Source organism: Bubalus bubalis, chromosome 18 (genome assembly GCF_019923935.1).
Source record: "Bubalus bubalis isolate 160015118507 breed Murrah chromosome 18, NDDB_SH_1, whole genome shotgun sequence".
Taxonomy (NCBI): Eukaryota; Metazoa; Chordata; class Mammalia; order Artiodactyla; family Bovidae; genus Bubalus; species Bubalus bubalis.
In genome coordinates this window covers 34,524,266-34,539,728 of record NC_059174.1, presented here as the reverse complement: position 1 = coordinate 34,539,728, position 15,463 = coordinate 34,524,266, and the positions used below count along the sequence as shown (strand labels likewise).

Sequence of the window (15,463 nt, the reverse complement as noted above, 5' to 3'; positions counted from 1 at the left end):
GACTACAGTTCACGGGGGTCACAAAAGAGTCAGACTTAGCGAATATACAACAACAACAAATTAAACTGGACTTTAAAATATAGGGAACTTATGGGCTTCCATGGTGGCTCAGTAGTAAAGAATCCACCTGACAATGCAGAAGCCACAGGTTTGACCCCTAATCCAGAAAGATCTCACATGTCAAAGAGCAACTAAGCCCATGCACCACAACTATTGAGCCTGTGCTCTAGAGCCACAGCTACTAAATTCCTCGTGTGTGGAGTCCATGCTGTGCAACAAGAGAAGCCATCTTAATGAGAAGCCTGCACACTATAGCTATAGAGTAGCCCTTGCTTGCTGCATCTAGAGAAAAGTCCAAGCAGCAATGAAGACTGAGCAGAGCCAAAAATAAACAAATATTTTTTAAAATAGGGAACTTAAAAAAAATAGAGAAATAAGGCTGCTCTCTGAGGGTTACATTACAAAACATATAATGGATGAGAACAGAGACAGGCAGAGTCACCAGAAAAGAGCAGGATCCCAGGCCAACAGGCATGGACTTCACTTAATCATCATTCAGCAAACTATTTCTCAGCACCGCTCATGGGCCAGACATTGTTCTAGGCGCTAGGGATACTGCCGTAAACAAGACAAGCAAGGTCTTTGTTCTCATGGAGCTTATATTCTAGTGGAGGGGAAAGATAATAAAGAGGTAAACAAAAAACATTCTGAGGAAGAATATTTAGTGTTGTGTGGACATTTTCATATCTTATCAAATTAAAAATGGTATGTATAGGAAGCAAACTGCTATAAAATAAATATATTTATTATTTTATTATTAATATATTTATATATTGATTGTATGATATATAAGGTCCTATGTTGTTATAATATATAAACATGCACAGACAAAATACACACACACATATACATATACCTAAAACTAAGAAGATATTTACCATAATATAATTAGTGTTTCTTTCTGGATAGTGTGATTATAAGTGGCTAACATTGTTTTTTTCTCTACTTTCCATATTCTCACAATAAATACACATTCTTTCTATCATCAGAAAAAAAGTACTAATAATACATCTACATATGTGTATAGGTACACAGATGTCTGAAAGGATGTATACCAAACATTACTAGTAGTTAACTTAGTAGTAAAATATAGGGTGATTCTGACTTTTTCTCCTGCACTTCTGTGTTATTTAAATTGTTTATCATAAACTTCTATTTTTCAAAAATAATAAAACAACTTTTTTTAAAAAGCATGAATTTGGGGGTAGAAGATATGGTACCTTATTTTGACAGAATTTTAGTAATAAAAAATGGAAAAATCTACCATTCTGATACTTTAGAGCTTAAAGGGCCATTTACTTTTGGTTTTGTACAAAAATGCTTCTCTTATCATTCTTTAACAAATTTATCTCTAATGATCCTACCCATGGTAATGTATGTAATCCTCCTAATTCAATAGGAAAAGACCATGTATAACTCTACCAAGAAAGGGCTGACAAACATTTATGGGAATAAGTAATCCCATAAAATCCCTATCTATAAACTCTGAACAATAACTTTAGAGAATGTACAATTATATCCAAAGAAGACACAGTGGTTCAAGAAAGCAGAAATGTTCCACTGATGGCCAGATTCTCACCCTAGATAAATCTGAAAATTCTGCATAGATTCTAATCTGAGGGTTCTTACAACTTGTAGAGATTTCTGCTGGATAATGAAAAAAGTTAAGCAGGAATTCACTACTCTCTGTCCAGAACCAAACTAAAAAAATTTTTGATAAAAATCTTACCTTTTTTCCACCTCTAAAAGAAAATTTTCACTGTTGCCCAACTGACTAAAATGCAGCTTGGCAGCTTTTCTCTCACTTTCTCGTACAGCTCGGTCATCTGGAGGCAAAAACCGTGGTCTGAGCATATTTCTTTTTTGGAGTAAACAGTAGTGGGTCAGAAAAGCATTTTCACAGAGTAAAAACTAAAGATCAGTCTCATCTTTTGTTTGAGACGGGTCACAGAATAATGCTATTATGTTGTCACTGGAGTAAGTAGTAACTCAGGGAGACTACAGGGACACCATAGCAACAACTGTCACCTAAGTGTAACTATCACTACAAGAAAGTACAGTTTAGGCAGCAAACAATCCAAATGGCCTAATCTTAAAGGCTGAAAGTCACAACATTTCTAAAAGACTTTAGCTTCCCTATAACTTTCCCAGGAGCATGTAACACAGAAGTTTATATCAATGAGAATAAAATTATAAAGAAATACAGACTAACTCATTTGAAGGAATATTTATTGTTCCTCGCTAACTAAGCCTCAAAAAGTTGCTATATTCATTTTCTACTGCTAATGTAGTTACAAAGTTGGGGCACCTGGAAAAATAAATGTCAACCTGGAAACTTTTTGTTGGGGAGGAAGTGGTGGTGAAACCATCAACTGAAGAAAACTAAAGCTGGAAGTAACTGATAAAATCATAGATTGTCATTCAATAAACAATAAAAGGACTCGTCATACATCCTGCCAACACAAACGTTACATAAATATTGACTAATAAACAAATATATCCTGTCAGTGCACACTCTGGGCCAACATCCAAAAGGTTAGGAGGCAGCTGGTTTAAAGTAAGAATTGGGGACAAAGAACAAGGGAGGAGGGTCTCACCCAGTTTCTCCAGAGTTTGTAGCGTATAGACAGCAAAGAGCCTATAATCTGTATCTTTCCTGACAACAGGATTGAGTCTCAAATCTAGTTCTTTAAGGAAGGGTAAAGGCTGTAGGCGGGACACCTCCACTAATGAAGGAATGTTGTTATAATATAAATTCAGGTCTTGGAGTGAACATAAATACTGGATGCCCTGCAAGGAAAAGACCACATTATGAAAGTGCACGTTGGGAAGGATTAGGAATCTCACAGATAAAGGTAGAAATATAAATATTATTTTTCATCCTTAAACAATTACCCGAGTCACCCATGACAAAGGCAGGGTTGAAATTCCCATTTAGTTGCCTGAGAATAAGAATGCTGCAGCCCATGGGCACTGGGTGTGCTATACATTAAATAATTCACTGATATCATACATTTCCTCCTTTATAAGCTCTGACATCCATATATCTGCAGTCAGTTCTATACTTCTGTTGCCTCTCATCACTTTCCCAATCTAATCCTTCCTGGTAGTAGCCAAACCAAGTCACTTTTGCACTTCTCTCACCCTTGCTACAACCACTCGCCTGACTCCAAAAGCCCTCAAGAGGGAGGGAGGCAAAAGAGAGATGGTTCTAAGGAAAGGATTTGGAGAAAAATTAAGTGTGTATGTATTTTGTTGTTGTTCTGTCACTAAGTCGTGTCTGACTCATTGTGACCCTATGGACTGCAGCACGCCAGGCTCCTCTGTGCTTCACTATCTCCTAGACTTTGCTCAGATTCATATCCATTGAGTTGGTGATGCTATCTAACCATCTCATCCTCTGCTGCCCCCTTCTCCTTTTGCCTTCAATCCTTCCCAGCATCAGGGTCTTTTCCAATGAGTTGGCTCATCACATCAGGTGGCCAAAGTATTCCATGTATATGTTCTTATATTAATATCTCAAGACCTCACTTTTAGGATAAAAGGACTACATGGCAAAACCAAACAATTCGATCTCCAAATCTTCCCTCCTGGACCAATCTGGAGCCCTCTTTTTCCCCTTCAGAGTTACTGCCACCACACAAGCTCCCCATCCTCCAATTAGTCAGTTCCTCTTGGTAGAAATGCTCTTCTTCTTCTGTTCTCTCTCTGTGGACTTAGCAACCCCATCCCCTCCACTTCTCTAGCAACAGTGCAATCAGAACTGGTACACTTGAGAGGAAAAGCCACAGTTTTTCTCCTTTACTAAAACCTACTATTGAAACTAATTGCTTAATTTTCATGTATTTAGCTAGTTAGATGCTTTGGCCCAACACTAAATTTCAGGACAATATTTCAAAACATGTACATATATGTATAGTCACACACTTTTAATATTAAAAATGCTTACCATAAAAGGAACTCTGTCATTGAGAGTTATTTCAGAAAGGTAAAATTATTTTCCATCACCTATTTATAAAATAATGTTTATCTTCTTTTCTCATTTAAAATTAACCTTTTTTAATTGCAGGAAGTTTAGAAAACTCAAGGTATATTCAAAACATTTCTGAATTGAACCCTGCCTACAGTTCAACACATTTCTTTCTGGCTATTTTCAGTTCCATTAACTTCTACATTGTGAAAGGATCAACGGTTAGGAGTATTTATCAATGCTTTTGGCGTCACTCTCAGGGTAGCACACCATTAGGGCTGTCTTTAAATGTATCTAATATCCCAGCTCAAGTAATCTTTTTGTGTCTACTTACTAAAGTAGATTACTACTTTAGATTACTACTAAAGATTACTAAAAGTAATCTTTTAATGTCTCAGTATAATAGTCAAGGAAACGATTCCAATCCTCCTCTCACGTTTCCCCATTGGCATAAATTCATGTATTCTCAATGCTACACTAGAAATAAACACAAAACATTTCCCCCTTGAAAAAATTAAGCAAAATGATCAGAGCTGCTAGAGATGAATACCTGCAGATAAATCACAGAAGTAAAAAAAAAAATCTAGAAAACTGGCATTTACTAAGTGCTTTCTATATGCCAAACACTACCAGGAATCTTATATATGTAATTTTTGATTAGTTGTGCTAATTGATTAATCTTCACAACAGTTTTTCAGGCAATTTACAGAAGTAGAAAGAAAGGGAGTGCAAAAGCAAATGACAGCAATGTTCATTCAATCTTTTTAGTCTGAAAAAACAAACAGATAAAAATACATATGAGAAGAGGAGGCCTAAATAACTCTGTATTAATACTTTCTGATATAGGTGAGCCAGATACAAAGGGCTGTTATCGAAGATTCTAAAGACCTAGTTTAACTTGGAATTTCTGCTCTTAGAACCCTACTTGGAAATTTGATCTAGCTTAGATTTCTTCTTTCAGGGCCCTTAGTTTTAGATCTTGAGATCGGGTCTGATTTGTGTTGTTGAACAAGTTTCCCCTAAGAAATGCAAAACTGGCAGAATAATCCAGATCAGTAACCAATCTTGGACAGCATCGGTAAGTCTTTCACCTTCAATCTTGCAAAGAAGGGTTTTATCAAGAGAGACTTGTAGCTGGGCAAAAAGGGAATAGTGGAAGAAATACTATTTGGGGGTCTACACAAAGAAAAGAAATTTTCCATTTCTGTGTGTGAGGGTGTTTATGTTTGTAGAGTTCTTGCTTTGTTTGCTAATCCTCACACTTTCTGCTTAAGCATCTACTTTCCTGAACTGTCCTCTGCTCCACCAGCTCCTGGCCTGGAAGTTTTTCTTTGTTTTCAAGACCATCATTTTCTCCCCCTCCTGGAAAAAAATCACAATAGCAATCTAGGCCAGTGTTTCTCCATATATGTTCCATGCATCAACATCATCAGAATCCCCTGGGAATGTCCTGGACCCACTGCATATTAACTCAAACTCTCTCTCAAAATAGGGACTAAGATTCTACATTTTTATTAATATTTTATTTATTATTTTTTATTATTTATTTTGCCATGTCACACAGCTTGTGGGATCTTAAACATGAGTCCTAATCACTAGACTGCCATCCAATCTCTAAGAATCTGTACTTTTAACAGTGTTCCTCATAATTTTTTTCACACACATTAAGAATCACTGGAGAAGGCAATGGCAACCCACTCCAGTACTCTTGCCTGGAAAGTCCCATGGATGGAGAAGCCTGGTGGGTTGCAGTCCATGGGGTCACTGGAGTCGGACATGACTGAGTGACTTCACTTTCACTTTTCACTTTCATGCATTGGAGAGGGAAATGGCAACCCACTCCAGTATTCTTGCCTGGAGAATCCCAGGGACGGGGGAGCCTGGTGGGCTGCCGTCTATGGGGTCGCACAGAGTCGGACACGACTGAAGTGACTTAGCAGCAGCAAGAATCATAACTATTGCCCTAGGCAGTGACAGTTTTCTTTCAGTATAAAGGAAATTTTTTCCCACTATCTTATAATTTAAAATGTCAAATGTAAAGCAAAATTGAAAGAATTTTATGGTGAATAACAAAATTTAGTTTGGAAACATTTAAAAGGATATTCCCCAAGCTGATATTCTTTTATTTTTTCCCATCAAAAAAAAAAACAAAAAACTGTCTGGTCATAAAACACAGAACTTACCTTCAGGCTAGTGATCAAATTTCTTGATAAATCTAAGGATCGGAGACTTTTAAAATTTCTAAAGGCATCACCGATGGAATGGATTTTTCCAGCATAAGATCCCTGCAATGAAAGAGACTCCACCAGTTCTGAAAAGAGATCATCAGTAGATATATTATGATCTTTGCTTGGAAAAAGAGCAGAGTCATTGAAAAACAGGCCTTCCTTTCTCCCATATCTCATCTGTGAAAGGTCCTACATTTAAGGCTCATAAAAAGAACAGATCTTCCTTTTAAAATTAGCAATATGGTCTAATGCAGTGACATCAAGACTTGGTTTTACAGAAACCTTGAGTTTCTTTAATTACCCTGAATGATGTAGTAAAAATCTCCCAAAGTTCTCAAAACAAACAACAAATTCAGCAATCCCACTGCTAGGATTTAGCCCTATAGATAGTACAGCATTTTGCCGGGACATATGATATAGACCAGAAGGATGTCAATTTCAGGAAAGTTTCAGGATAGTGAAAGAAAGAAAGAGAGGGAAGGAGGGAGGGAAGAAGAAAGGGAGGGAAGGAGAAAGGAAAAGGAGAAAAAGAAAACCGTCAAAGGGCTCATCAGTAGAAGAGCAGAACCAGATGGTCTAAGCAGCAGTGCATTGAACAATGTACTAGATCTGTGACCTTGTAAAAGTCACTTAACTTCTCTGTGCATCCATTTCCTCATGTGAAAAATGGAGATTACAACATTACTTACCTCATAAGATGTTGTAAGGATTTAATGACTATATGTATTGTGTATATACAAATATATAGTTATTGCTGTTGTTTAGTCTCTAAGTCATGTTCAACTCTTTGCGACCCCATGGACTGTAGCCCACCAGGCTTTTCTGTCCATGGGATTTCTTAGGCAAGAATACTGTTATGGGTTGCCATTTCCTTCTCCAGGGAATCTTTCCAACCCAGGGATTGAATCCGCATCTCCTTCATTGGCAGGTGAGTTCTTTACTGCTGAGCCACCAGGAAAGCCCATAAACATATACACATATATGTGTGTGTGTGTGTGTTGTGTGTGTGTGTGATAGAGAGAGGGAGACAGAGAGAATACAAAACTTAGAATAGTGTCTGACATATGGTGCTATATACATGCTAATTATTATTATATAGTCATTTAAAACAATGAGGTAGATTTGTAGATGTTTATATGGAAAGATCTCAAAGACACTGAGGAAAAAGTGTGACTTTGTGTCTGTATATGTATGACTGTGTTTTAAAGAATGTATGTGTGTGTGTACTTATGTGTGTATATGTGTGTGTATATATATATACATACATCAGATCAGATCAGATGAGTCGCTCAGTCGTGTCCGACTCTTTGCGACCCCATGAATCGCAGCACACCAGGCCTCCCTGTCCATCACCAACTCCCGGAGTTCACTCAGACTCACGTCCATTGAGTCAGTGATGCCATCCAGCCATCTCATCCTCTGTTGTCCCCTTCTCCTCCTGCCCCCAATCCCTCCCAGCATCAGAGCCTTTTCCAATGAGTCAACTCTTCACATGAGGTGGCCAAAGTACTGGAGTTTCAGCTTTAGCATCATTTCTTCCAAAGAAATCCCAGGGCTGATCTCCTTCAGAATGGACTGGTTGGATCTCCTTGCAGTCCAAGGGACTCTCAAGAGTCTTCTCCAACACCACAGTTCAAAAGCATCAATTCTTCGGCGCTCAGCCTTTTTCACAGTCCAACTCTCACATCCATACATGACCACAGGAAAAACCATAGCCTTGACTAGACGAACCTTTGTTGGCAAAGTAATGTCTCTGCTTTTCAATATGCCATCTAGGTTGGTCATAATTTTCCTTCCAAGGAGTAAGTGTCTTTTAATTTCATGGCTGCAGTCATCATCTGTAGTGATTTTGGAGCCCAGAAAAATAAAGTCTGACACTGTTTCCACTATTTCCAGTGTTGCCCCATCTATTTCCCATGAAGTGATGGGACCGGATGTCAAACTAGACTTCTGACAGCACTGAAAAGAGGAGAAGTTCAAAAGCAAGCCAATAGGAACTCACTGATAAGTGTGGTGGGCCAAAATGAGAACAGGAACAAAAACTGGAAGGAGGTTCTGCAGAATCCCATTTGCAGGTGACTGCCAAGGAACTGCACCAAAATAAGTTCTTAAGGTACTGGAGCAGTCTAGGCCCTATAAACTATTAAAAACATGAAACAAGATCCTTTTCAAGACAGATTCATCCCTGAAAGAAATAACTGGAACAGAATTCACATTGAATGGAATACAGACAATAGGTTCAAAAGAAAGAGAAGGTATAGATACAAGTCCGGGAGGGAAGCAGAGACTGCAGATCTCAGGAAGCTTAAAGCCCTATTTTCAATTCTTCGTGAACACAACAGAAGAGGGAGCTCCAAACCCTGAAACTAGAAAAGTTATTCTGGCCCAGCTAAAAGTATAGAAAACTTAACGCACTTTAACAAAGAGACACAGAAAAGGTTTATAGTCAAATTGTATATGAGGTTATTGAAACAAAAGAGAACAAAAACAGAATAGCATCCCTAAAGAATGAAAGCACTCCAAAAAGATACATCCACAAAACAAATGAAACTTTTAACTTAGTATTTCAAAACAAATTTCAAAAGCTAAAAGATGTCATAACAAAGTGTAGCAGTTCTCAAAACATCGTCCCTAGATCCCTGGAGGTCCCTGAGACATGTACAGGGGTCCACAAAATCAAAACTATTTTTAAAAATTATTTTCATAATAATATTAAAACATCAACAACTCTTTTTACTATGCTGATATTTGCACATATGGTATAAAAGCAAAAACTACTGAGGCCTTAGAATGACTTGAGGCAGTGGCATCAAACTTTACTCTTAGTCATAATATTGTATTCTTCACCATTATACGCATGCAGTTAAAAAAAGAGCCACTTTTTCTTAAGAATGTCCTTGAAAAAGCAGTAAAAATGGTTAATTTTAGTAAATCTTGACCCTTGAGTATGTCTTTTTTATATAGTGTTCCTAAATGGTAGGTATTCATGAAGTATTTCTGCTGCATACTGAAGTATGGTGGATGCCTAGCAAGAAAACACTTGTGTGGGTTTCGAGATGCCAGCTTAACTAGCCATTTTTTTGGGGGGAGGTAACTATTGTTACTATAAAATTCTGACATACTTGAATGGCTGTGAGACATTTTCTTAAAAATAAAGTGAGACCATCACTTCAGTCAAAACAAGTAATAACTGTTGTCAATTATTAACATATAAGCTTTCAAGCCGAAATTAGAATTTTGATAAACTTGTATTTGCCACCATAAACTTGACAGATTCCAAAACCTAAAGCTCTCTCTAGTGAAATTTGTGATGATATTAACAAATATGATTTTTTAATGTTATATAATGAAATTTGTCAATATTTGGAAGATCTACATAAGTCAGTGAGTTAATATCTTTTAAATGATGGATGCATGATGTTGATGTACCAATGGATTTTAATATAACAGAGTACAAAAAGTTCAACAATATGGTTTTAGATTTCAGATACAACTAACCTTTAAGAAACTACCACTTGCTCAGTTTTCATGTCATAGCAAAGAAGGAAATATGCACTGAAGGAAATATGCAAAGAAGGAAATTCACTGAAAATGCTATTTAAATACTTCTTCCTTCTAGGAGGGCTTCCCTGGTGGTCCAGTGGTTAAGAATCCATCTTGCAATGCAGGAGACACCAATTGGATCCCTAGTCTGAAAGATACCACATGGCACAGGGCAACTACAGCTTTGCACCACAACAACTGAGCCTGTGCTTTGGAGCCCACCAATTATGACTACTGAGTCTGTGCAGCAACTACTGAAGCCTGTGCACTCTACAGCTTGTGCTCCACAAGAGAAGCCACTGCAATGAGAAGCCCGCAAACTGCAACTGAAGAGTAGCCTCCATTCTCTGCAAGCAGAGAAAGCCCGTGTGCAGCAGTGAAGAGCTGACATACCCTAAATAAATATTCCCCTTTTCCAACTATATATCTATATAAGGCATGACTTCATATATATATATATTTCAAACAACATATTTAACACAGAAGAAGATATGAGAATATGGATGTCTTCAATTAAGACATTAAAAAGACATTATATATGTTAACATGTAATGGTTATGTTACGGTTATCTTTTAATGAATTACAAATAAATATTTTAAAATTTTCTGTTTCAACATCAAATATGGTAAATATAAATAGATATAATAATCCACATTAACCAAAGCTCTTTGCATAATATTTAAGTAAGAGTATAATGGAATCCTGATACCAAAAATTTTGAGAATTGTTAAAAAATATAAATTAGACTGAGTGGCTTATAAACAACAATTATTTCTCACAGTCTGGCGACTGGAAGTCCAAGTTCAGGGTGTTGGCATGACCAGGTTCTGGTGAAAGCCTTCTTCCAGGTTCCAGACTGCCTACTTCTCCAGTGTCCTCACAAAGTGGAAGAGGGCAAGGGAACATTCTCTTTGATCTCCATTATAAAATCATTAATCTCTTTTATGAGGGCTTCCCTGGTGGCTCAGACAGTAAAGAATTGGCCCACAATGCGGGAGACCTGGGTTCAATTCCTGTGTCAGGACGATCCCTTGGAGACGGGAATGGCAACCCACTCCATTATTCTTGCCTGGAAAATTCCATGGACAGAGGAGCCTGGTGGGTTACAGTCCATGGAGTTGCAAAGAGTTGGACACAACCGAGCGACTAACACTCTCCTTCACTTTCAAGACCTGATCACCTCCCAGAGGCCATACCTCTTACTACCATCATATTAGGCATTAGAATTTCAACATATGAATAGTTTGGGGGGAGACACAAGTATTCAGACTAGAGCATGCGGGCAATAGGAACTCTCATTCACTGCTAGTGAAATGCAAAGGAATAGCCACTTTAAAAGATAGTTTGGCAGTTTTTTACAAAGCTAAAGATGGCATGCTGCAGTGCTGCAGTCCATGGTGTCACAGAGTCAGACACGACTGAGCGACAACTGAACTGAAACACGGCTTTTACTGTAAGATCTAGCAATTATAGCTCCTTGGTATTTACTCAAGTAAGTTGAAAGTTTATGTCCCCACAGAAACCTGAATGTAAATGTTTATGGCAGCTTTATTCATAACTGCCACAACTCAGAAGCAACCAAGATATCCTTCAATAAGTAAATGAATAAACAAAACTATGGAACATTCATATAGTGGAATATTACCCAGCAATAAAATCACCTATGGACCAAGCCATGGAAAGACATGGAGCACCCTTAAATACACATAACTAAATGAAAGAAGTCAGGTTGAAAACATTCTGCATAATATTCTGAAAAAGGTAACACCAAAAATATCAATGATATACAGTATGATGACTAGTTACTAATACTGCATTGCATATTTGAAAGTTGCTAAGAGTAGATCTTAAAAAGTTGTCATTCTAAGAAAAGAAAATTTTGTTACTATGTAAAATGATAAATGTTACATAGACATATTGGTACGATCATTTTGCAATGTATACAAACATCATGCATTATGTTGTACACCTGAAACTAAGTTAATATTATATGTCAATTATACATCAGTGAAAAGATTTTTTTTTTAATTTTTAAAGAATCAGTGGTTCCCAGGGAATATATACTGTATGATTACAACTACATGACATTCTGAAAAAGGCAACAGGATAAAGGTCAGTGGTTTCCAGAGGTTCACCGGTGGGGGAGGGATGAACAGGTATAACAGTGAGGATTCTTAGGACAGTGAAACTGTTCTTTTGATACTTTAATGGTGCACACATGACTATATATTTGTCAAAGCACATGGAACTGTACAACACAAAGAGTGAATCCTAATGTAAACTATAGATCTTAGTTAATAATAATGTATAATTATTGGTTCAACAACCATAACAAATGTACTGCGTGAATGCAAGATATTATTAATAGGAAAACTGGAAGGGGATATAAGGAAGGTGTGATGAAGGAAGAGTATATGGAAACTCTGTACTTTCTGCTCAATTTTTCTGTAAACCTAAAACTGCTTTAAAAATTAAAGTCTATTAATAATAATTTTTAAAAGAAATCAAGTACACTTTGTGCTAAAATATGGATGAACCTTAATAACAACATGCTCAGTGAAAGAAGCCAGACACAAAAGACCACATATTGTATGATTCCATTTATATGAAATATCTAGAACAAACAAATCCATGGAGACAGAAAGCAGATTTGTGGTTGCCTGGGACCACTTATTGTGAGGAGCTGGAAATAAGGACTGACTGCCTAAAGAATACGAGGTCTCCTTTTATGCTCTGGAACTATACAGTGGTGATGGTTATACAATGCACTAAGTGATACTGAAATGCATACTTTAAATTTTACAGGATGTGAATTACATCTCAAAAAAAAGTGAAAAAAATCCCTTGAGGGCACCATATTGGTAGCTCTGTAGTATGCAATGACCTAATACACTGAGAATCTTGTTCAGTTCAGTTCAGTTCAGTCACTCAGTCGTGTTGGACTCTTTGCGACCCCATGAATCGCAGCACACCAGGCCTCCCTGTCCATCACCAACTCCCGGAGTTCACTCAGACTCATGTCCATTGAGTCAGTGATACCATCCAGCCATCTCATCCTCTGTCATCCCCTTCTCCTCCTGCCCCCAATCCCACCCAGCATCAGAGTCTTTTCCAATGAGTCAGCTCTTCGCATGAAGTGGCCAAAGTACTGGAGTTTCAGCTTCAGCATCACTCCTTCCAAAGAACACCCAGGGATGATCTCCTTTAGGATGGACTGGTTGGATCTCCTTGCAGTCCAAGGGACTCTAAGGAGTCTTCTCCAAAATCACAGTTCAAAAGCATCAATTCTTCGGTGCTCAGCCTTCTTCACAGTCCAACTCTCACATCAATACATGACCACTGGAAAAACCATAGCCTCGACTAGACGAACCTTTGTTGGCAAAGTAATGTCTCTGCTTTTCAATAGGCTATCTAGGTTGGTCATAACTTTTCTTCCAAGGAGTAAGCGTCTTGTTACCATGGGCCAAAAGCTAAGGTCAGTTATGATTTCATTCACTGCCCTGGCTGCATTTCACATGCCTTTCACTGTATTCTATTTCAAAAAGCAGACGTTTTAACATTTTTAAAGGGAACTAGAATTATCAATCAAATGATAAACTGCCACTGGGACAGATGTTCTTTGATGATTCATATGAAGTACAGGTCTTGGGCTTTCCTGGTGGCTCAGATAGTAAAGAATCCACCTGTAATTTGGGAGACCTGGGTTCTATCTCTGGGTCAGGAAGATTCCCTGGAGAAGGGAATGGCTACCCACTCCAGTATTCTTGCCTGGAGAATTCCAAGGACAGAGGAGCCTGGTGGGCTATGTTCACAAAGAGTCAAACACGACTTACCGACTAACACACACAGTTAAGAGATTATGCACTCAGTTTCAACAGTTATAGAGTGAAGACAAATAGACTGTAGAACAAATCAAACATTACACATTATAGATCTCAAGAACAACAGAACGATCTTCCAATTTTACTCCATGAGCTATAATAACTCCACTGGGCAAAAACATGTTTTATTGATGACAACAACAAGTAATCCCTTTATAGAAAACCATTTATATAGTTCACTTACAAACTGAATTAATAATAAAGCTTATTTATAATAATGATGAAACAGTTTCAAGTAAATAAAACAAATAAAAAAGGCCTCGGGAATCTACATGAAAGATCTCCCACTACTAAATTCAGGACAAATTCAGCATCAATTATAATAACTGCAAGGGACTGGAATACACCAAAATATTTAAATCCATAAGTTTATAATTATATTAAGAAAACAATGCTACAACTAGTGAAGCCCACACACCTAGAGCCCAAGCTCCACAACAAAAGAAGCCACCATAATGAGAAGCCCATGCACTGCAACTAGAGAATAGCCCCTGCTCGCTGCAACTAGAAAAACCCAGCACACAGCAACGAAGATCCAGCAGAGTCAAAAATAAAAGAAAGATATTACTGTTAAATATTTTTAGGTTTTATGTGTGATTTTTAAAATAGTTCTAATCTCTTGAAGATAAATACTAAAATATTCATGGGTTAAGTCATATGACTAGGACTTGTTTCAAACTAAACAGTGCACAGAGCTTTCCTGGTGGTCTAGTGGTTGAGAATCCACCTGCCAATGCAGGGGACACAGATTCCATCCCTGCTCCTGGAAGAGCCCACATGCCTCATGGCAACTAAACCCATGTGCCACAACTACTGAAGCCTGTGCTCCTAGAGCCTGTGCTCTGCAACAAGAGAAGCCATCACAATCAGGAGCCCTTGCATCACAACTAAAGAGCAACCTACACTTTCTGCAACTACAGAAAGCCCACGAGCAGCATCAAAGACTCAACACAGTCAAAAATAAATAAATAAATCTTAAAAAAAAATAGTTCAGGGGTCTGAGGGTAGATAGATGATAGGCAGGGTATAGATGAAAGAAGATTGGCCATGAACTGATGATAACTATTGATATTAGGTTGATTGCAATTCACTATTCTGTCATCTCTACTCTTGGATATATTTGTGAATTGCCATAATAAAAAATTGTAAAGTAAGTACAAATGCTCATATATGTAGAGAATATGTAGAGAGAGCTATCCAAAATATTAGAAACAGTGATCACTGTTAGGAAGGAAAACTGGGGCAGGGCCAAGGAGGGGGGGAGAGGCTCAAGACTTACTTTTCATAGTACAGTTATTATAGTATGCATATAATAAGTTAATTAATGGAATTATTTTTAGGAACCAAAAAGTATATAATTGCATATTTTATCTTCCTTCCTAGTAATTATCATTAGCCTGCAAATATGCTCTAGGGTATCATGTCTTTAAAAACTTGTTCTTAATTCCATTTCATATCCTCTAGCTAATATTCCACTTATGCATTATCCTTTATAGCCAAATTTCTCAGCAAAAGTTTTTATCTTCTCTATTTCTTTTCCCTCACATATTATTCCCTTTTCATCCCAACCCGGCCTGGCTTGCTTCCTCCCTACTCTTCTCTAGTTAGTTACCATTGAGTTCCATGTTGCCAAATCTAACAGACACTTCTCTGCATTAGGTTGCTCAGCCTGTCAATAGCATTTGACACTTCTGACCACTTCCTCCTTGAAACAGTGGTTGTGGTTTAGTCGCTAACTCCTGTCCAACTGTTGTGATCCCATAGACTGCAGCCCACAGAC

General features: G+C 37.6%; 1 protein-coding gene across 2 annotated transcripts in view; it reads right to left on the bottom strand.

Moving 5' to 3' along the window:
* The window catches only part of LRRC36 (leucine rich repeat containing 36), a 60,218-nt gene that overhangs the window by 42,513 nt on the left and 2,242 nt on the right, over positions 1-15,463 (bottom strand). For both annotated transcript variants that reach the window (XM_006072038.3, XM_044932050.1), the window contains exons 2-4: positions 6,214-6,341; positions 2,658-2,850; positions 1,790-1,886 (exon numbers count right to left, since the gene is read on the bottom strand). In XM_006072038.3, coding sequence (XP_006072100.2) covers positions 1,790-1,886; positions 2,658-2,850; positions 6,214-6,341 — 418 coding nt within the window. The remainder of the gene's footprint in view (positions 1-1,789; positions 1,887-2,657; positions 2,851-6,213; positions 6,342-15,463) is intronic.